The sequence below is a fragment of the Malurus melanocephalus genome, unplaced genomic scaffold, assembly GCF_030028575.1.
Source record: "Malurus melanocephalus ecotype Western Australia unplaced genomic scaffold, MMel_1.1 scaffold_533, whole genome shotgun sequence".
Taxonomy (NCBI): Eukaryota; Metazoa; Chordata; class Aves; order Passeriformes; family Maluridae; genus Malurus; species Malurus melanocephalus.
Genome location: NW_026623765.1, coordinates 106,863 through 130,138, shown reverse-complemented (window position 1 = coordinate 130,138; position 23,276 = coordinate 106,863). Strand labels below are relative to the sequence as shown.

Below are 23,276 nucleotides of genomic sequence, written 5' to 3'. Positions count from 1 at the left end.
ATTTCTATTATGAGAGGGGTTTGGAGGTTGCTTTTTAATGCGTATTGTCTGCACTGTAGGAGAGACCATCTCTTTTAAGTGGAATTGTGCGGGTTGTGTGGTTTCCATACGGGCGCTCCCTCACGGGATTTCCCGCCCTGGGCGCGCTCCCCTCACGCTCCGGAGCAGCGCTGCCCCCACAGACCACGGGAGCCCACCGGGCCATACCGAGGTAACTCGGCACCCCTGGGCCCACGGGAGCCTCTCGGGGGAAGATTCCCGGGGACAGTTCCCGAGAGARGCTCGGCCGCGCTCTCCGTTGCCCTTACCAAGGCGGAACGGGCTGAGGGCTGAGAGTGATGACGCTAACGGCGGTTCCGGCGCCGGGGCGGTGACCGAGGCGGCGGCGCGGGCGGAAGGAAGGGAAGGAAGCGAGGGAAGGGGGCGTCTCGCCGCCGTGGCCGCGGTGCCGTTGCCGGGAACGGGGAAGGGACGCGAGGGGAGCGGGAGCGGGCGGCGTGAGGGGAGAGCCAGAGCGGCGCGAGCGGCGCCAGGRGAGCCGGAGCCGGAGCGGCGCGAGCGGCGCCCACAGGAAGTATCGCGAGAGTTGGCGCGGCGGCGGCGCCGGCGCTAGAGGTGACCGAGGCAGCGGCGGCCGCGGGCGCCTCCTCTTTTTCCTCCTCCTCCTTCTTCTCCTCCTCCTCCTTTTCCTTCCTCTCCGGCCATGGAGAAGGCGGTCGGCGCGGCGGTAGCGGTGACGGCGGAGGAGGGAGGCGGTGAGGGCGGCGGCGGAGAGGCCGGCAGCGCCACAGCGGGGCCCGGTCCCCCGGAGGGGTCGAGCGGCCCCGGCGCGTCCCCATCGCCGTGCGGGCCCGGGGCGGCGGGGCTGGTGCGGGTGTGCGACCTCCTGCTGAAGAAGAAGGCGGTGCCGGGCAAGGCGAAGCGCGGCGGGCGGGCGGCCCGGCCGGCCAGCAGCAGCGAGAGCGGCGGCGGCGGCAGCGAGAGCAGCAACAACGGCAGCGACGAAGAGGAGGAGGAGGAGGAGGAGGAGGAAGACGAGGACGAGGAGGAGGAGGAAGAGGAGGTCTCCGAGGTACGGCGCGGGGGAGGCCCCGGGGGTTTCCCTGCTGATCCAGTTTCATAATTCCAGCCCGCTCCTGGCTCCCCCCGCCCTCGGGCCTGCGGCAGAGCCCTTGTGGAGGGGGCACGGCCGATCCCGGTCTCCGGTCACCCCCGGCTCGGGCAGCGGCCGCCGGTACCCCCTGCCTGCCCAGGCGCGGGGACAGTGCCCACCGGTGTTCCCCAGGGAGCCACAACCAGCGGCCCGCTTTCATGCATGGTGTGGTTTATCCCGAAGGGAAAGGCCCGGCAGCTGCTGCAGGTGCTCTGTGTGCCATGTGCTGTATCGCCGTGGATATGGGAGCCGGGAGAGGAAAGGCGAGCGGTGGGAAAGCTGCTGGCAAACCCGGGATGAGGCTCCGGAGATAGGCCGGAGCGCTGGCTGCGTGGCTGGAAAGGTGCTGGCGCGCCCAGCGGTGGGAATGGCTCCTCTTGGAGAGAGTGTGCAGGTAAAGCAGGTGAAGGTGCAGCTACAGCAGGTGAAGGTGCAGCAGGCARAGGCTGCCACAGAGCACAGGGTGTTGAACTCTGCTGTGGCGCTTTCTCTGAACCTGACAGCCACCCTGATTCTATGCAATGCAGAAACAAGCCCAAGGAAGCATCAATTACTCGATTTTGTGTAGTGTTAGGTTTTTCAGGTAGGTATGGTTGGAAAAGGCTGATAAGGCTGGGAGTCCCTTATTTGCATATGTAGTCACAAAGAGTTGCTTTGCTCAATGGTTTTAATTCTGTAACCTCCCCAGCTGAACATTCACTTCTGCTTTTTTTTTTTTTTGTGTAGTGTCTGCAAAAAGATCCAATTTTTTAGCTTGTATTTAACTTTTTTTTTTTTTCCTTTTTTAGTTTTCTTTGAACTTGGTTTCTAAGCAGTTTGGCTTTCAAGTGATATATCTACAGTTCTGTTAGAAATTGGGCAGGAAGGAAGAGTCTGATAGGTTCGAGGAAGGRCTGGGCTAGGATGGTGATAGGTTTTCCCATGGTTAAGCTGCACTCTGCATTTCATTCCTSCCACAGTTGATACAAGAAGCATTTTATCCAACTGTTTGAGATAAATGGCACGCAGTGAGCGCGTCTCAACAAGTTGGTACGCTGGGCATTTTGTTTCTGTGCTGTTGATTTTTAGAAAAGTCTATGTTATTGTGTGGGTAGAAGTTTTTTTGGTGTAAGACTTATAGGATAACTGATTTGGTGCTGTCCAGCAGTCCTACAGATGCTTCGAGAACTCAGTTGGGYAAAGGCCTTTGAATTTTGCTGCGGTGATGTTGGTGAAGGGATGGAAGCCCATGAGTGACTTGGATGGATCACTGACAAACCTGGAGATCAGTTGTGTGTGATGGAAACAGTGAACAGAATTTGTGTCCAACGAGATCGAGTTGCAGGCAGGTTCTGTTTGCTGGTCACAGCTGTTGAGAGTCACAGGCAGGTTATGTTTAGTGMTCACAGCTGTTCCTCCTTATGGCTYTTTATACCGGGAGCTCAGGTGTGTGTGACAGGACAAGGAGGGCAGGACAGCTGATGAGGTGAGCCTTTGTCAGCACGCTGTGCCTTACACAGCCATAGGCACCTCTTTCAAATGCTCTGAGAGCTGCAGAGAGAAGAAAACACCAATAATATCATCAGGTAACAGAATACTTTTTTTGATGGACTGACATGTGCTATAGATACTGATATAGGCAATTTGTGAAGGCAGTTTGGGCATGTGGAAGCTTCCCTGATGGTTTCATCTTATACTAAGTGAAGGCTTTCCCAGTCTGGGTGGTCTGGGATTAAATATTAAGCAGGGCTAAGTAAGCAAATGAATAATGCTGAGATGATGAAATTCAAGATTCACAACAAAATATATGCCACATGCTTCATTTACAGTTGTTCTTGGTCATGTAGGTTGCTTGCAGAAATCTGTTCTAGTATTTCTCTTAGTGACTTCAGGATAAAATGATGCAGCTTGTAGAATATGCACAGCTAAAATCACAGTTTTTAGGAATGTAAACATGAAGATGGCCTGATTAATTGAGCAGAGCATCCAACTTGAAAGTCATCCCCAGCAGCTCCTAGGGAGGAAAAGTGTTTTGAGTGTTCTCAGTGAAAGGGAGGTTTCCGTGTCTGAAAGCAACTGGATGGTTAGTTTTGGCTTTTAGGAGCTTTAAAAAAATCCTGCTGTGGAAACAAAGGGGTAYTTAGTTGTTTGGGGGTTGAAATTTTTATTTCAGATTTTCTTGAGTCTGCAGTTGGATTGTGGTCTTCTGACCACGGGCAGTCTGCAAGGCACATAAAATGAGCAACACAAAGAAATGTAAGCTTCTGGTTTTACTGTAAATGGAAACTACTGTGGGAACACTGGAGAAGCCAGTGTTCCCTCCCAGCCGTTCCCTTCATTATCTCTGTAAACTTAAGACAGTTTGTCTTAGGCTATTTTTTGCCCTTCCCATGCTTAATACATTAAGACTTCTCTAATCTCCGAAGCAAAGTGCTTCTAGATTTGACTGCTAATGAGACAGCTTCTAAAAATCAGGAGTTCAGTGGCAGCAAGTCCAAGGAGTTCTAAAGGGAAACCTGGCACATCCTAAGTCACAGAAACCCCAGCAGTAGAAAGATGTCGTTTGGTTTAATTGTTGCTGAGCTGATGGAATGGAATAAAGAGTTGTAATCAGAGGTTTTCATCTGTGTCTAAACTCCATCAGATCTCAATGTGGAAACTGTGGCACTGTGGAGAGCTTTGGGAGAAGTTCAATGGAAATTCAKTGCCAACAATTTAATGAGCTCCTGTGACACTGTTTATGGCAACCTCTGAGGTTGATTTTTTAAATTGCAGCAAATTACTGCACAACCCCGATATTTTAGGTAGTGGGGTTTGGTGTTGTCTATAAATGGCAAATTGTCTCTACCCTAGAAAAACAGTCAATAAAAAATGGCAACTTTTCTCAGTACACAGGGAGAGAAATCTTAAGGTATGAGAAAAATGATGGTAGGAATTACATAGCAGGGGAGGTCAGCTTGCAGGTTCCTTAAARCTGTTCTTGTACACACAGATTTTGTTCAGTTCTTCAGTTCACATGAAACAGTGTAAAAAATGAGCAGGTCCTCATAGTGAATTGCTGCTTAGAAACCTGATGTGCAGAGTGCATTAGGGCTTTTTTTATTTAACACTGAAAGGTTCAATCCTGTGATAAAAATAGTTTACAAGTTTATTTCAAGTCTTTGAACTTGGAGGATGTTTGCTACTGGCAGTGAAATTTATAATTGCCCCTTATATCCGTCTTAAGAGGTTGTAAGTTAWATTTTGTCCATGAATCTTCCAATGTGATGATCTGAGGTGTAGATCCATTTTGGATTTGTTTGTGTTCATTACTGTACCTTCTTCCTTTCTTTCTGTTATTCTGGATATTTATGTGTTGTGCAAATTGGCTTACCAGAATATAATCCTCAGTYAACTATACCTGAAAGCTCTGCCCTACACAAAGGGTGCTTTTTGAGATGTTTTGGCTGWTTTTTAAGTATTCTTGGTTTCATTTGTCTCCTGTAAGTAAAAGTTCATTTTTGTTTTTTCAGCTGCAATTGAATTAGTAATTGAACTGAGCTAGTAAGATGAAGTAAGTAGAACAGAAAAACACCACCAGTCCTCTAAAATTTCTTCACGCAGAAGAAACTACTCTGAATTCTGTGGATTGAGATTGAAACTACTCTGAATTCTGTGGATTGAGATTTAATGTGTTAATCTGAGAATTTGGGCTTCCTGGTGTGGTTTCAAGAGCATGGCAGGCACATGGTTGTATTGTAATACTTAAATTGGATAAGACTTGAAGAGCCTGAGTGTTCAAGTGAGCTGATTTGAATCGCAGAATTTATTTTACAAACATTTTTTCATTTTTTTTTAACCGTAACAGTCTTGATCAGMATCCTGGAATAAGGCCTTTGGATTYTGAAGGGMCAGKATRTCTGGTTTCATTACRGTGTGATGCGTTCACTTTGCTGTCATTATTTACTTTCATGTCCTTGGGTCCTCMCAGATGTGACTGAACATGCAGCTCATTGGGCCCTGTCCATGTGTGTGACATCCCAAAGTGTAGTTCAGTCTCAGATTCTGCTGCATTGTTTATGTTGTAATTCTTTTTTCTGTCTAATTCAGMTGAGTTTTGCCTGTGCCACTGTTTCTTGCCTTAAATAAATACCTTACTGTTCTCAAAAATCCCTGGAATCTCAGGGTAGGGGAATCCCACAACCAGGTTTCACAGTAGTGAACTCTGCTGTAGTTGAAAGCAGGACACCTTAGCCAAAACTATTTAACATCCCTTCCTTACTGTTCCTGGACTAGGTTCCAGCAAAATCAGTTTGGTTAGACCTAATGCATATTTTTTAAAAAAACTCTTCAATATTACTGTGGTTTTTCTATGCTTTATTTAATTCAAGTAATCAGTGAATATCTGGCTTAAAAAGAAACCCCCAGCATAAAGTGACCACTGCAGAAGGTGGAGTTCAGTATTGGCRGTACCATGTGATTTTGTTTACTTCCTTAGATATTTCTTCAGGAAATGTCCTTATAAACATAACTCCCATGTGCAGGCTGGAGCCAAACACCCCACATTTTCAGCCAGTAATTCAGTTCTGTRAAGAGAATGGTTTCTCTGGAAGAGATTTAGCTGAGAGAATTTCCTCATCTGTCAAGGTTGAAGGCAAATGGGATTATGTGTGTTTGTTTTATTCCCTCTATCTGTGTTTTAAAACCAAAACTGTTGGTGCTTATTTAGGATGTAGCTGATTTGCAATTGGATTTAGGAATTGAGCTGCAGATCCAAGATAAGTAAGAAGCCTTTATTTTGAGGGTTAAGGGAACAAGCCCTTTTRACTTGGTGCTAAATAAAAATTGCCTAAATTTGCTATTAGTGTTTTTAGGCCATCTAAACAGAATCCATGGCTGCCTTGGTAGACATGGTGTGTTTTTTTTCTGAAATGCTGTGCTTCTGGTTTCTTGATAGTGACTGAAGTGAAGTGCCATCCTGAAGATGTGCTGTGTCTGTAGAGCTTCTGCACCTGTATGGAACCACCTTTGTCAAGTCCGTAATTTCTGATCTGTTAAGAAAGAAAATCATTGGTGAGGAAGGATAAATGCTGGCAAATGGTTTGGGTGGTGTCATTTAACTAAGGTGTACTTAGGGAAAAAGTCTTTATTAATGTGAAGTGACCTTTAACGGTGAGCATCAGTATATTTTAGTGTGGGAATTCCAGTGACCTCCATCCAGTCATTGTACAGTGTCCACAGGAATTCTGGAAAAAGAAATCCATTGTTGGCCAATGAAGGGCAGCATTTCCTCTCATTTGCACTAAGCAGTGCTTTGTGTTTATGGGTACTTGAACACAGTTCAAGTGTTCTCTGATATTCCAGGTGTTTTTCAGTCAGGTTATCCCCCATAGGCCATCCTGAGCTCATGACTGTGCCAAGAGCTAAAGCCACGTGGAGGTGTTACTTAAGTGTTGTGTCACCTTCTTTTCACATAGGTAATAGTAGTACACCAGGTAAAAAATCAGCCACACAGCCAGGCATGTTTTAAATATACCCTTGTTCGTGCTTGCAGTATTTTCTTTTAAGCTGGATGCTGTCATTAGGATGATTTTGTTGGTGTTACCCCAAGCAGTTTTTGACAAATTCAGATTACTGGTGTTTGATGTACAGGAGTTATTCCTCCTCTGTRTTTTAGCTGCATGCTCAAATTCCAGGCGTATGATGGTGTATTCTAGGAAATGAGCTGAAGTAAACCTTGATTTGATGTTTTTCCCTGCCCCACCCCAATAGTTGATGTGGTATTAATCATCAAGAGTGGATAATGTGTCCAAATAGACAGCTGCTCAGAGCTGGAAAACAGAGCTAGAAACATGCTGGAATATTAAGAAGTATGATGAAATACTGCTATTTAGAATATCAGTTTGTGGTTTTGGCTTCCATTCTCATCAAGTTCATCTTGAAACAATCAAAAGGTGTCTAGATTCTTTTTTTTTTTGGTTAAAATTGAAGGCATTTTGTGCACGGTAATACATGTTCAAACTGCTGCTAAGGGTCTCAGGTTTGCTTCCCCGTGCCCCGATGAACAATCAATGGTTATTCCCAAATCTGTACATCTGTCCAGCTGTGCAGGAGCAGTTTTGGGGATTACAACCCCAGCAGTAGCTGAAACTCCCCTTTTAGGCAGAGAGTGGTTCAGAGATAAGGGGAGGAAGGTCGTTCTTATCCTTGCAGCTCTGCCTCCCAGTTCTTCCCACACACGAGAAAAAAACTGCACACTTGAAAGGAGAAGCTGGAGCTTCTTGTGCATCTCTGTCTGGCAGGTGACTCACGTGTCTTCCTGTCCTGGAGCTTTCCTATTTCCAAACTTCAGGTATTCTTGCCTTTTGTTCAGTCTTGTCCTGAAATGCTTTGCCAGTGGAATTTTCCTCTCSATGCTGTTCTGCAGGTGTGAATTGTTCTCCTCCACAGAATGGGGAACAATGCTATAATGAAGTTGGAATTTTCAAATCATGATGTGACTTAGTTTTTTCTTCAAGTGCTCAGTGCTGTTCAGCCCCTGCATCAGTGTGGKTACTAATCCCACTAAAATTGGGGGAGCTGGGCTTGAGGGAAGAGGAAAAAAAAAAAAAAAGGCGTTCAGTGCTCCTCCCAGCCACTTGGGAAATGATCTCGTTGAAAAAAAAAAACCTCAGCAACAGAAAAAAAACCACATTTCCAGTTGATCAGTTCCTGGATCCAGTTTGTCAGGCTTGTGCTGACACAGCGAAGAGCAGSAACTCAGGCAGGGAGGAGGATGAGCACTGCCTCTTTTGGTGGGATAATTCATTTAAATGCCTGTCAGAGAAAACACTTGCATTGTTTCTGAGGACTCCAGAGTGGTGAGAATGATACAGATCAGTGAGAATTTTTGTCTTCAAGGGCAAACTGCTCCTCTTGACACTTCCTCTGGAGCTTCCATTTGGAAGTGGCTGGAACAGATAAATCACACARAATTCTTTTTGTGTGTGTGTAACTTAAAAACTTAGAGCTTCTTCAGATAAAATCAGCACTTATATTTGTCTCTGGTATTTGTTCAAGTTCTTGAAAGCAGTGTATTAAGGATAGGGAGAAAGAGAGGAATTAAGCAGGATTTTTTTAAACACTGCAGCATTTTGGTTTATCACCATCACTTTTGTGTCATTTAGTGCAGTGCAGCAAAGGAGTCACTTTGGAGACTGACTATAAAAGTCACAAAGCACAATTGTGATCATAATCATAAAAAACCCAAGCTGGCTTAAAGAAAAGAAGCACTTTGAACGTAACAGTCTGCTCCATGGATGAACATATGCCTTCTGTCCATCTCCATCACTAACAGAAGTGAGAGCTGGCATAACAGCATGCTGGTATTTTTGTGGGGAATCAGCTTGATCAAGGAACTCTTCAGGGATAAATATAGTGGCCAACTTTCTGTGCTAAACTTCAGAAAAGGGCTTTTCTGGAGCTTGCGTGAAGGGAAAAAAATCACTCTCTAAATGCACTTGTGTCTTTGAGTTGAGAAGATCTGCTGGTGTCTTGGAGGTGGGTTTTGGAATACCTGTCAATARAAATAACTCAAGCAATTGAATTTCTAACAGAAGTATTGAGCACCCAGTCCAGAATATACCTAATTTTTGTAAAAAATTTTGTCAACTTCCAAAGCATTKATTAAACTTGGTCAGAGTAAAAGAATTCCTTCAGGCTCTGTGTGCATGGTATAATTTCAGCGTGGTGGAGGGGAAGAGGTTCTGCTGTGGGAGGGGGGTGCCTGTGTTTTGGGTTTACTGGGGACCTCAACTCACCTGCTAGGGCAGTGAGGGCTTTAGATATGCTCTTGAGGAAGGTTTGAAGTTTTTTTGGTTTGGACTTTTGAAATCCTTTAGGGTTAGTCTKGGGCTAAAATCAGGCTCCTRCTKTGAGCACATCTTGAATYGAGGGTAAATGCTTGCRAGTTAAATGTTGTCTCTTCTGGTARTCTGAGATAAACTGAAGCTGTGATTTTATTTCTGAAGGCCCAACAAAGAAGACATGGGGAGCAGAGATGCTGAACTGCAGTGTTCAGCTGGAAGTGTTTCCATCTGGCAGCTGCTCCAACTACCCTGGTAGTAATTGCTGGGAGTTGTGCTGTGTGGTCCCCAGTCTGTCTTGATCTTCCAGGTAACCTTGGGTGAAAAAGGCAATGAACGGCCATATTACAAGAAAATAGAGATTACATTAGTATCTCATTTTGTATTCAGTTTATGTATTTTTCCCTTTTCAGCCTTATCTAACAGCCTGCTCTGTTAAATTCCAGGCTTGATATTGCTGTYAATGAATGGAGTAGATGTTCCAGCTATTTTAGTTTGTGAATTTGAAGATGCTGAGTAACTGATTATTGAGAGTTTTGTAAGAGRAAGAAACATAAAGGACATTGTTGTGGTGCCTGCTTTTGGAATAGGTTTCAAAATCTGGTGTTAACCAAGTTCAAAGTCATTATGAACAGCCTATCTGAATACAGAGCTGTTGAAACAACCATCTGGTTCACAGCCAGGAAAAGGAAGACAGGGACATCCTGATCCAGCAGATCCTGGATTAGAATTTGATGTGAAAATACTTGATGTAATATTGACTTAATTAGAATTTATGCATRGAAGTAAGTGATGGACAGGGCTGCTTGAAAAGAAGGAGGAGACTTTGTCCTTAGAAGTGGCTTTTCCTGGTTCCGGGTTTCCTGACTCTCAGTAGGGAACGTGTCTGCATGTTAAAACTTCTCAAGAACTTCCATGCAAACTTTCCTGTGCTCGTGTGGAGATACCTTGGATTAGTACCTGCCTTAAGAATTGAGAGGCATTGGTATGAATATTCTTGGACTGTTTATGCTGCTTCATTACACACTGATTTTCTGTCACCAGTGTTTCACATGGGGAGTGAGTAATGAATATATGTTCATTCATTTTAAGAAGGATCTTCAATGTCCCAAGTTTTGTTTTCTAACAAGTCTCTCATTTCACTTGTGTTGATCCCAAACCCAGAGTTCTTCAGTGTGTTCCAAGTCCTTGGCCCAAGGACCTGGAGCATTGTATTACCCTGTGAAAACTTACTGGGTTTGCTTTATGGATTACTTCAAGGAAGGTCTGTTACAGAAAGCTCTCCTTAGACAAAAATGTGTGCTGGTAATCCTACACCTCTACTGAAAAATGCTTTTAAAAATKCTCATGTAATTTTGTGTCCCTTCTTCACCTTTTCTCGGGTGCATTCGGATTTGCATTGGGCAGTTCCTCCTTAGCAAAATCCTMGGGGCTATCTTCACACAGTTGCTTTTTGATGATGTTCTTGTTGAGCTCGTCTTCAGGGCTGTGGATGAGTAAAGAGACTTTCTTTACTCCTTTTTCCACGCTTTGGTTTGCCCTAGGGAGTTCACCCCAAAAGAACAGGGCTGATAAGCACTGACCAGGGAGGAAAGCTCCTGGCTGATGAGCAGAGTTTSTCTCTCCATGTGCCTGGATGCTGCTTGCTTACTGGGCTATAAAACTGCTCAGGTGTCAGATGCATTTAGGCAGAGATAAAGACTTGATTCAGGAATGTTTTTATATTGTGCATTTAGCTTCTGTCTGGAGATGGATGGTGTGAGAATAAGAGGCTGCTGATAAAGTGGAGGTGATTGGTTCACAGCTCTTGGCTGGAGCGTTGCAGTCTCACTCCAAACAGAGCTTGCTTTTGACATTCCCTGTCCTCAGGTTCTGGCAAAAGTGCTGTAAGCTGAGTACTCTTGGGCTGAGCTTGTATGATCTGTTGGTGAATCCTCACATTTCTTTTAACTGCCGGGCATGATGGTGCTAGCTCTTAATTCAGTTGTGAAATTAATCACCTTTTTTTTATTGATCCTTGAATGAGAAATCATCTATGAAAATATTTCCATACAAAATCCAATTCYCCAGCTGTCTCTACCTCTTTGAGAATGCTTCTGTGGGCATGGAGTCCTTAGATTCCCTGATCCCACTGCATCCTGACAGTTCATTCAAGCTGCCATGGCATAGTGCTTCCATTTAGGAAGAACAGATCAGAGAAGGGTCTTATGAAGGRAATTGGGGAGGTTAATCCATCAGACAGCTCATAACTGAGTCTCTTGTCAACACTCACTCTTGAAACTTTATTTAGTGTTATGCAGTCTTTTAAATGGGCATAAAAAACCTCAGGATGTTTTAATTGTGGTGCTTTGAAAGGTGTTTAATTCAGATGCCTTTTCAAGATCTAAGTTCCCCTGGAGCTGTGGAAAACCTAGATCTCAAGGATACCATAAGGAATAGAATTTCATCCTYTCCAGMYTTGTGTCTTTACCAAAATGAGTAACACAAACTGTACAGAAAACACTGGAAGTGTCAGAAGGGTGTGGAATGCCTTGCTGCTGCCCTAGGCCTGGGGAAGAATAGGCTGGAGAGAAATCAAAGATCTGTCTTGGCAGAAAATTAGTCTTTGAGTGGGAAATCATCTTGGATGGTCAAAAAAAAGTTGTTACATAGTTGTTAGAGAAGAAAAATATGTGGCTTTGTCATCGAAGTTTCCTTGTCTGTGGGAGGCAACAGAGCTGGATCAAGGGGGGTGTGATAATGAGAATGGGCAGCAAGGATCATCTTGTGACTGTACATCTCACGTGAAAGCTCCACTGCAGCTTTTGGCTAGAAAGTCTGAAATTCTCAAAGAAAGACACTGAATTAAAAGGCTAACAGAATAAAAAACCAGAATAAAAGTATGTCTTCAGTATTGATCAGGTTAAAGCTCATCATCCCTGCACATCCCACYCCAATAAAGAAAATGAAAGGAAGAAAGTATGTTTCTTTTATTTGAAACTCAATAAGGTACCTGCCTGACGGATGTTGCAAATTTAGTCAGGCTGGCAACTGCCGAGCTTTAATTGCTACAAGAAGTGAAGAAAAAAAAAAACCCACAACATATACAACATGAAAACAAGGGGCTGCCTGAGTTTTGGGTATGGACTGATTTGTTTTTACGAGACCACCGAAGATTTAGAAGAAGGAGTTGGAGGAGAACCTGAAACAGTAGGTTTAAAGCTCATTTTGTTCTATATTGATATATAASTGAGGGACTTTAAAGATTTCACCTTAAAGATTGAATGTTGATAAACCCTCGTGCATTTAACTGGGGCACTGAGTACCCTTAGGGGYGTGTGTTTGGGGAAACATTCAGCTCTGACTTAGCTCTAAAGGGGTTTGARAAACTGCTCCTGTATCTTGCCATGGTTTTGGGTTTTTTTTTCCATGTTGGAAGAGGAAACTTGATCATTTGAGGGTWCTAATGACTGAATTTTTCCCTTGGTGAATTAACTGAGTTTTCTGATTTCAAGAGTATTTCTAATTAATGTGAAATGCTTATCTTGTGTTTGTAAGTGGACCTTGTTTGGATTTTTCATTGTGATAGGTACCTCAAATTTCAAAGTATTCCATATAACAGCAGGTTTTTGCCTCTGGGATTCTACATTTAGCAGATAATCAAAATGTCTCAAAATTTTGGCTGCAAACTCGCTCTGTTTTTTTCTTAACTGTCTCAGGAACTTTGAGATTCTGTGTGTCTACCTACTTTTGTAAAGCAAAATACTTGGGAAAGCTTGCTAAAGGGGGTAAATGAGTGATTATTTGTTCTGTATTGAAGGCTTGAAGACCTCTCCTTTTTTTCTTCTCAGAATGATTTGTTTTTTTTAGTAATTAATGCACCTCATGATTCTGCTGAATAAGGTGTTAGTAGCTGCRTGGGACAGGGTTTAAACAACCCAACCTTGACACTGTGCTCTGTGGCTCTGAAAACACACAAAAAAAGTGTGTTTATATGCTTTGGGCCAGTTGGTGACCAGTACTGCTCGATCAGCTGTAAATAGATAACAATGTGCTTTTGTGATATAAGAGTGGGAATTGTCTGATCAATTGTTCAATGCTCACATTTCTGGGTGCCAGAATCTGTCTCGGATCAATGGTTGAAATGCTTGTGCTTCAGGGTGACGTGATGCCAGTTCAAAATCCGTGGTGGCTTGCATGGTACTGGAAGGATGGAATGAAAAATCATCTTAAAAAACTGTCTGCAAGCTCTTGAGCGTGTACAGCTCTGCTCTGCATCAACAACTGTGCTCTTGTGAAGGTTTTTATTGTCCCTCTGCTCATTTCCACACAGGCTTTTCCAGTCTAAACCAGCAGTCTAAACCAGCTTTGATTTGTACCCATCCCCAGCTTTGCTTTGCCCAGAACACTCTCAGGATTCCCTTGGTTTAACACGCTTCATGTGGCTTGAAATAGGACTTTGTTCTCCATTTTTAGGACTGTCTSCTCAAGCTGTAATTCAGATGCTGTCTCTCCCACCTTCAGTGTGGGGAACAGAAGGGTTTTGTGTGTTTTGGGGATGTGATGGATGGACACAGCTCTGCTGCATGGTTTTAGGGTACCTCTTGATCAGGAGCAAAGGCTGACTTTGAGTAGTGGATGGTAATAAATGAGGGCACTGAGTGGATGGTGCCCTTCAGCATAAAGCTAAATAAAGATCRTTAGCTTTCAGGTAGGAGCTGAGAYGCTTCAAAGGGATAGTGTGTTTTATCTTTTCTAATCAAAAGGTTCAGGTAATTCCTACAGCTGGGCTTGGAAGGAAGGAAGGAATGGGTTTGTGTTTACCTGTGCTGAATTGAAAATATGTTTCCTGACCTGTGTGTAAAACCCAAAATCACACAGTAGAAATACAAAATAAATTAAATCACAGGGGTCTAAATATTTTTTTTTGTTTTCCCCTAAGAAGTTCTTATTTTATTTCTTCATTTTTCAGGAACAGAGTGGAAGTATGTATTAAAGCCTTTATACCACTATGAGATCTTCAATAAAACATAAAGAGTTGGGGATGGGCYTTTTGGAATTTGGTATTCCATACTACAAATATTTCTGAAGTATGAAAAGAAAGTATGCGATATGATTTGGCAAAGAAATGCTTCTTTCTAAGCCAGCATCAGAGAGCTGCAGATTAAGGTGGGCCAGGGGAGAGGAGAAGGGATTGGGTATTGAGGTTTTTGAGGTTTTGAGTGTGAAATTTGGGGTGTTTTGTTTGCTGCCCTCAAACCAATGTTGAGGGTGATTTGCTTTCAGTACCAGGAAGGTTCTTCAGAGCCCTCCTGGCTCACAAGTAGAACCTGAGTCCTCTCATCTCTCCTGGTGTAAGGCATGAATTATTCTTTAGTTTAGGGTTTTGTAAATGAAGTGATGCTATTGCAGACAGAACTGTAGTTTCCCAAGTGGGCTGGGAAATGATTCAGCTCTGCAGGTTCTGCTGTTCCTTCTTGTCCTGAAAATCTTGTGCTTGTTTCATGAGCTGGAGGAGCCCATGCTGTTGTTTGCCCCGTGTGGAGCTGCTTTTGTTCATGTGTAATGCTGTCTTTCCATTTCAAAATGTTTTTGGTGGTGTCATGTGTGAACTCTGTCTAGCTCAGTGCTGTTGTGTGTTTTAAGCTCTGGTCCTTATTTGGTTTTGTGGTCTTTTTGGTTTCTTTTTGGTTTGTTTGTTTCATTTTTGGGTGGTTTTTTGTTTTTTTTTTTAAATTTGTGTGTGTGATACAAGGTATCTGTTAATTCTTTCTGAGGCTCAGAAGACTGAATAACTTATCTTTTGAGACATGAGTGTTATGTGGGAGGTGGTGGCTGGTTTTTCTTTTTTCTTTATATATATATATATATATATACAAAGAAATCCTTCAAGCTGTCAGGAAGAGCTTTGTACTTGGGCTAATGTTTGTGTGTTGCTGCTGGATTTCATGTACATGAACAGTTGCAAGGGGCTGCTGGAGATGTAGTAAATGCTGTCCTAAAAGCACACCTCCAGAGGAACCACGGAATCTTGTTCTGTGGTTCTTCCTTGAATTATTGTAAAACAGTGTAAAGTCTGGGRTGTTCCCTAAAATGGAAAAACAGTATGGGCAGCCTGGGCAGGTGCTGAGTTTGTGTAAAATAAGGGAGTTCGTGATAGATTGAGTAGGATTTAATTCCCATTTTTGGTGGTTAAATAATATTTTTAAGGGAAGGATGTAGCTTTGCCTAAAATTTATACTGATCAGCTAGAATTTCTCTTTGTGATGTTATTAGCCACTCTGGCCAGCTTTCTAAACTCAGGTAAGAATATTTTTGCTGTTAAGTGAGAGTTTAATCGATGCTATCTTTGAAAAAAAAATTCTAATTGCGAAAAACAAAGTGATTCCTATGATCATTTCTTCAAGTCAAAATGKGAATTTAATTCCTTTGGCCATAAGACTCCTTTGTGCTGTGCTAAAATGACATCATAAGAGAGGAGATTTTTGTGGGGTTGACAAGATTTATTATGCTGCATGTTTTGAACTGGAAAATGAGTTCTTTGGAGAGCTGCAGATATGATTGCTCAGTGATTTTGACCTGCTGCATGCAGAATTGGTATCGCTGTCACCTGGGGTTGATGGAATATGTAAAATATCATGTTGTGGTGTTTTGGGTGAGGCAGAGGAGTGTGTGGGTAAGAGGTGGATACTCATCTTGGTGGGTAGATGATGTGATGCTTCTCAAAGCTACATTGTGGACACCTTGCTCCATGCGGTCAGTGCCTTTTTCTATTGCTGTCGTAGCCTGTTTGTGGGATTGCTGCCACCCTGGAGCTGGCTGGARGAGGAAAGGATGAGCAGCACTTAAAGAGATTCAGGAGGTTTTGGTGTAATGGGAAGACAGGTCATAGCACGGAAACAAATGTGSCATGGCACGGATCTAAGGGCTGGGGGTTCTGCGAGTTCACGGCGGGGRATGGGGTGAAATGATCCACGAGACACGTAAAAACGAGCAGTTTCCGCTGGGGTTTTTGACGTTTATTCTGGCATTCTTGCAGCGCCGAGGTGCGCAGGCCGGGCGTTGGGGAGCGGTGCGGTGCGGTGCGGAGCGGAGCGGAGCGGTGCGCAGCCCCCCCCGCGCGCGGGTGGTAGGCGCCGGGTGCGCACGGGGTGGAACGGTCCATTTCCTGTTCCCGTGCTGGCGGCGGGGGGGGCCCAGCCGTGAGGGAGGGAGGGAGGCAGGGGGCGGCGGGGCATGGCGGCGGCGCGGTGAGGCGGGGCGCGGGCGGCCGCGATGGAGGCGTACGTGCTGGAGGACATCCTGGAGGTACGGCCGGGACACGAACAAAGGGGGCCGGGCCATCGCGGGGGGCCTGGGGCCGGCGCCCCGGCCGTTGGGGCTGCGGCGCTCGCTGGGGCCCGGGGAACGGGGCCGGCCACCGGCGCTGCCCCCCCAGCCGGGAGGGGTCCGGGACACCAACCCCGGGGTGACATTGCGGTCACATTACCGGCATTTCAGCCACCGCCTGCCTGAACTCTGCCTCTTTGAATCTTTATTTGTGCCAGTGTTTCCGTTTCATACATCATGCAATTACAGAATGGCTGGGCTTGCAAGGGACCCTGAAGATCATCTTATTTCAGCCCTGTGCTATGGACAGGGACACCTTCYCCTATCCCAGGCTGCTCCAAGCCCTGTCCAGTCATTCCTTGGACACTGCCAGGGATCCAGGGACACCCACAGCTCCTCTGGGCACCCTGTGCCAGGGCCTCCCACCCTCACAGGGGAGAATTGCTTCCTAATGTCTAAGCCTGCTCTTAATCAATTTGAACCCATTCCCCCTTGTCTTGTCTTTCAACACACTCTTTTAAGTAGACTCTCCTCCTCTTTCCTGTAAGTTCCCTTCAGGTRCTGGAAGGCTGCAATTTGGTCACCTCAAAGCCTTTTCTTTTCCAAGCTGAACAGTCCCAATTCTCTCAGCCTTTCTTTGTAGCAAAGGGGCTCCATCCCTCTGATCACGTTGGTGGTCTCCTCTGGATTTGCTCCAACAGCTTCATGTCCTTCCTGTGCTGGAGACCCYRGAGCTGGAGGCAAGRCTTGGGGTGGGGTCTCAGCAGAGCAGAGAGGCACATTTGTTGCACTATGTAATTTCTATTACTGCATTTCCAGTTGTGTAAATGTAGCCTGTTCTTGCTTCCTCTACAGAAGCAGATCTCCTTCTACAGCAGTGATTTATTATGAAATAAATGACATTATCCCTTCATGTAATGGTAAGCTGGAAGTGCCCTTTCAACCAAATGGAGATACCAGCCTAGAAATCATAGAGTGAAGCAGGTCTCTGTTACAGGTTATATTTGCTGTAATAGTTCAAGGAAGTATTTCCTGGCCAGAGTGTCCAAGGCCACATGGGACAGGGTTTGGAGCAACCTGGGATAGTGAAAGGTGTCTGTGCCCATGGCAGGGGAGTGGAACGAGATGAGTATTATGGTCCCTTCCAAACCATTTTATGTTTCATTGAAATACCTTYTTCTTGTTCCTGTGGTTTTTCAGGTTTTGCAAGAAAAAACATGATTTTGTTGCTAGCTGACTTGTCAAAATATTTGCATGCATTCTTTATTGTAACCAGAAGCTGCAACCTTACTAGCTGCTATCAGAATTCCAACAAAATAGTTCTGCTGCTGCTGCTGCTAGTCCTGTAGGCTTTTTCCTCTAGCAGCCACACTTAGGTTGCCCTAAAATTTTTGATCAGTATTGGTATTAACTTCCATGTGGACTTTGGAACTGTTYAACATAATTACATCCAGAGTATTAACTCAGCTGTTCACTTTGTGCTGAATAAACTGGCACAGATGTATGAGCAAGACATTTTCACCAGTGTCTGTGTGTGTGGCTGGGTTTGTGTGGGGTGCTAGGAAGAGCAATAGTGAACTGGGCTTTGTGCCATCAGACAGATATTTCAGTACTTCACTTGCTTCATTGCATATTGAAAGCTTTTTCTTTTTTTGTTCTTCATTTTAACCACAGTTGTCATTTGTAGCTTATTAATAAGGTGCTTATCAGTAGTCCAGTTTGGAAGGGCAGCTGGAAAGTTAATTTTGTTATAACAGAATTTTGGAGTTGTTGTGTGGACTGAGCAATTACATCTTGCTTCTCAGTGGGGTGTGGTGGCSTTTCTTCTGATAATTTTGTCACACATTCTCTTCCTGTTCTCAACAGCAGCTGGATCCAGGTAAAACATCCTCAGGAATTGAGCATGGCTTGTCTGGCTTTAGATGTGTGTGAACTATGGTTGAGTCAGTTCATGCATCTCTCAGATATTCTGGCAGTGGAATCTATTCATGRTTTCTTAGCACATCACCAGAAGCAACACAATTGTCTTGTGTTCCAGGAAGTGTCCAGAAGCACAATCTATAGTTCTCTCCAAACTTGTTTCTCTTGTAACTTTGAAYAGTCTGTTTATTGTGTGTGTCTTATTTTTCCATTTCAGGGCTTTTTTTTCTCCCACAGAGCAGTTTCTGGTGCTCATTCCAAGACAGCAGKGTGAAGATGGAGAGAACTGCTCTTGCTTGGGTAGCAGGATCTGTCATCTCTGTTGTTTTGAACATACTTGGTGTTGCTTAGTATTTAATTACATTCAGAGTGATCAGACCTTGCCTCTTCAGCAAATGTTCAAGACTATTTTCCCTCTAAGTTGGTTATAACTTGAAACAAGAGAAAAAAAGGTATTTTCTGTGGTGTGYTGGTTGTGTTGTGTTACCAAAGAGACTGAGGTTCTGTTGGTGTTAGTGGTCCCTACTGCAAGGGGTGCTTCTGGGGCCAAAATCACTGCTGAGTGATAAAACAAAAGTAAGGCTTCAGCAAGTTTAATGCAGCTGGAGGCAGACATGGCTGTCAGCCCAGAGGATTTCACACAGCATTCTGGCTGCCCTGTGCTTAGGCCACCTTCAGAGAAGGTTCACTTGGTGCAGAACTGGAGCTGGCTTTGCTGCTTTTCAGCTGAAGATGAGYGTTGTCTTGGCTCTGTCACTTCAATCTGGCATTGAAAGCTTTGTATGGAAATACAGGTGAATAAAATGACAGCGCTGTGGGATTAATCTGCAGTTAACTTCTGCTCATTTGGTTCTTTTGCTCCTGTATCTTGACCATATTTGTTTGTTGATGTGTGATTTTATGGGCACAAGGCTTTTTTTGTTGGTTTAAGCTTTCATGTTTTGGCTTGTGTGTGCCAGTGAAGGAGTAATTGCGTTAGAGGAGACCTTAGTATGGTATTCAGAGTAGGTGTAAACCTGTAGTTGTGCTTTTGATGCTTGAGTTAGCCAAGAGAAGCACTTTACTGAGTGGGAAAATAGGAGATAAATTCTGTCCTGACAGATCAGGATGTGGTCTGTGTTGTGCACTGAACTCAGGCTCATAGTTCAGAAATCCACTTAGGAAGCTTTGGACACTGGAGGGGTAAATTTATATTCCCTGTGTTGATTTGAGACTTTTCAAGAGCAGCAGCCACGTGCTCTGACCTTCAGGTACTTCAAAAGCTCGTTTGTGCTTGGCTTTAGGGAGACAGGCTGGAGTCTAGCACAGGCCCACATGTGGCAGTTGCTTTATGTCCTTACTAAGTGCTTTTATGTCCTTCAGATTTCTAGCTTAAGGTAAATCTCTTCCTGCTACATTGAACTGAAACTCAAAATCACTGGGAAAAAAGCTTCATTTGTTACTGTGATGTTGGGAGTATCTCCTGACTGCAGAAGGGTTTTTAAAATTTAATTTTGTACTGGAATCATGGGAACAATTTAATCATGTCCAAGATCCTACCTTGGTTTCTTTGTATATAGCTGCCATTGGTGCAGGTGACAGGTGATGTAGTATGAAAGGATCAGGTGTTACACCTTAAATTGTCTAGCTGAGCCACAGTGAGGACAGCAGAGCAGAGTTTAGGGGTGACTACAAGATTTCCACAGAGCAGAGRCTGCCCTGCTTGAGCACACAGGTGCTCCATGAAACACTGGTGGAAGGGAGAGCAAACATTGARTAGGAGAGTCGTGTCTGCAGTGCACATTCAGAGATCAGGGAGGCCTCTGTAATGCAATTTTTCTTTTTTTTTTTTTTAGCAGGCCCAGTCTTTTAATATGTAGTCTCTTGGTCTGAAGATTACAATCAGCATTGTATCTGATAATAACACTATATATGCAGTATTTGATTATAAGTAGCCTTCCCATTTTCTGACTCTCGAACAGATATTGAGATTAATCCATTCCCTGTTTTCTTTCTCACAGTTTCTCTTATTAATATTTTCTGGTTTACTTTTTACCTGTTTTCCTGTCTTTAAAAGGAATTTTTCCAAGTGAAGTTAGTGTAGGCTACTAATGTGCACCAGTATTTCCTAGTGATCTTGGTCATAGAATATCCTTTGTTGGAAGGGATCCACCAGGTCCCGCTGAAGTCTCACTTCCCACTGAAGTCCTGCTCAAAATCCATTTGTTCAGAGGTTGTTGGGACAGCCTCTGGATGCATTCTTTTCCAGTAAGCTGGAGCCCTGCTGTAGTATCCCTTTTGCTGAGGCACCATTGTTAAGTGTGACCCACATCTAGCCCCAGCAGGTGAATATTGGAGCTGATGTTCCTGTGTCTGAGGCTGTAGTATGAGGAGGAGAAGGAGCAATTCCCCCACAATCAGCACAGCACCCAGACATCCACACAGGAGCAGGAGAAAGCTTCCTTGCAATAACTCTTGTGTCCCTCCAAAGGGCTCTTTCTCCATCATTGTTTAGTGCTTTCAAGCAAACCATGACAAGGTGATTCCACTTCCCTTGGAGCTGCTCTCTGCATCATTCTGCCTCCTCTGCCTGTTCTTCCTGTGAGTGAGGCAAAGGGCTGAGAAAAAGTATGTATTGAATCTTCCTAGAAAAGCAAATCCTGTTCTGGATTTCTGTTACTTTCCTCCTTTCAGGTGATTTGCTAAACCTGTTGTGCTGAATAGGGAGCTGGTCCTGGGTTTCTTTGTGTGGCAAATGGGACTGAAAATCTGGTAGATACAATTTCTCTGGGTTTTAAGTTGTTTCTTCTTGACTTGAAGGAAGATGTTACAGACTTATTTTTGTAATTTGAAACCATGCTTGTTATTTATGCTTTATTGCTCTATCTGTTTCAGTAACAGTAATATGAAAWTGCAATTAGTGTGTGAGAAACCTCTAGGTAACTAACTTCATACTGGSTAACTGCTGTTTAAAAGGTCAGTACCATTCAGTGGTTGTGTCTGCCAGTGAGGGTCTTACTAAGTGGGAAATCTTAACAAAGGTCTTGACTAGCAGGTGGGGTCAGTTCATCAGCAAASATCTCTTCAGACCCAGGCCCTTCATCTTTCTAGCTATTGGTTCAGCTTGAGTCCTGAATCAAAAACAGTGAGAAAATTGAGATAGACATTTCAGACAGGTGAATTTATTTATATTTTTTCCTTTTTTTTTTCACCCCTTCATACATCCTGTCTTTAAACGTTCACAGAAGTGTGTAAAGAGGTTGTTTTCATGGCCAAGGTGCTTTTTTTCCTGCATGTGCCTGAAATCTCTTCAGGTCTTTGCCTGGCTGGAGTTTGCTGGCTGTGTTGACTGATAGGAAGTCACATGCTCTAAAGCTGAAACCCACACTCAAAACAACCTGTTGCACTGCCTTGGCCTCAGAATCCTGCAAGAGGGAAGTCCAGGGAACTGGCTGGTATAAATTGTGTTTCTTTGTCACTTTATGGCCATGTAAATATGGAATAAATAAGATTAAATATCTTCATGAAACAGATGTGATCAGAAGCATTAAGGGGAGAATAGAAATAATAACTGTGGTGGTGGTGATTGGAATTGTGGTGGTGGAAGGGAATTGGCACATGATGTTTATATGTAACATGGGAAGAAAACATCAAAAAGGAAAGATTCCTCTTGAACTTGCTGTCTTTGCCCTTAAACATTGATTTAATTTTTTTAAATATAACCTCTTTTTGAAAAGATAGGAAAAATAGATATATTTGGATTTAGTTCATACTTGTGTGTTGCTTTAACTATCTTCACAAGTCTGTTCATTTACCGTACATTAAAAACTGTTCAAATTCTTTCAATGTGCTGCAGCTTTCAGTTGGGTGTGCCAAATAGAGCAAAAAGATTGTAATTCATTTATTAGGTATGCCTAACAGTAGTTTGTATTGAAGGAAGAATTCAGGGACTGTCAAGCTTGTCAGAATTTTAACCAAATGAGTTGAAATTATTAGAAATAATTCCTTCTGTGCTCGGTTCCCCAGGCAGTAACAATAGGAATTCTAATCAGATACTGAATCCAACTGTCTCCTGCTGTAACTTTATCCTTTCACTTCTCATCGTAAGAGAAGATTGGTGAACTAGGCCATACTGGTTCCTTCATTGAAAAAAATACTTCCATTGTAAATGCCAAAAAAGGARAGGAAATCTGCATTATGATTCAGCTGCTTCATTTCACTCCTTTGTTGGGCTCAGTTTTTGTGTGTGTAAGCGTGGTTGGTGGTTTGGGGTAGTGGCACAGCTATTTGTTCATGTAACCTTGTAGGACAGGGATAAATACCAATGAATTAAACTGGAGTAACTCAAAGTATTTTCAAAGCTCTTGACCTAACTAGTCATATCCTCCCAAACGATTTTTGGTTAACATTATTAATGTCTCTACATAATTCTTGCAATTGGTTATGCTGCTTGGTGATAGATACCAGCAATTTTTAATATCAATAATTATTTCAGCAGGATAATGACATGAAGAAATGTAGATATCCTGTAAAAATCTCTGGTTTCTACTATCCCCAGCTGATCCTGGTAGATCACATTGGATGTGGGCTGCAGAACTGTTGGAAGCAGGATAAAAGCAAGTTCTTGTCTTCTGCACGGGAGCAAAAACAGGATTTCCATAGTTGGCCATAAATGGAATCTTAGGGTAGGGTTTGGTTTTTTGGGATGAACCCTTTCCCTTATACTCACTTAAAACACTTCCGAAGCCATTCTTGAGTCTCCAGGTTGTGCTGTGATGGTGAAATTAGAGAAATATTTGAAAACTCTATCCTTCCAGTAACAATCATCTCTCCCATGCTGTATTTCTTGTTTCTARTGTGCATTAGTGTCCCCACCTTCTGTCCATCAGTCACTTAGTGTAGCATGGCTTGAGTCAAAGAGCTAATGCCTGGTGTCAAGAAAGATGAGTTGTGGAGCAAAGAAACCACATTTCTTGKTTTTTTCAGAGCTTGGAATTGTGTTTTTCATTAAGACCATGAAGAGAGGGAGGGAGTCCTCTTGTAGGGTGTCCTTTCAGTGAACTGGTTCTCTTAATTGCTTTGGGGATGGGAAGGGAAAGCTCTGACTAAGCCAA

General features: G+C 43.7%; 1 protein-coding gene across 5 annotated transcripts in view; it reads left to right on the top strand.

Moving 5' to 3' along the window:
* The first annotated feature begins 501 nt into the window (after positions 1-501).
* The window catches only part of ANKRD17 (ankyrin repeat domain 17), a 67,406-nt gene continuing 44,631 nt past the window's right edge, over positions 502-23,276 (top strand). For 2 of the 5 annotated variants that reach the window (XM_057381830.1, XM_057381829.1), the window contains exon 1: positions 502-1,072. In XM_057381830.1, the coding sequence (XP_057237813.1) occupies positions 704-1,072 (369 nt within the window). In that variant the 5' untranslated portion in view covers positions 502-703. Of the gene's footprint in view, positions 1,073-16,189; positions 16,243-23,276 lie in introns of those variants that run through there. The other 3 variants (XM_057381833.1, XM_057381832.1, XM_057381831.1) reach the window with 2 other exon arrangements.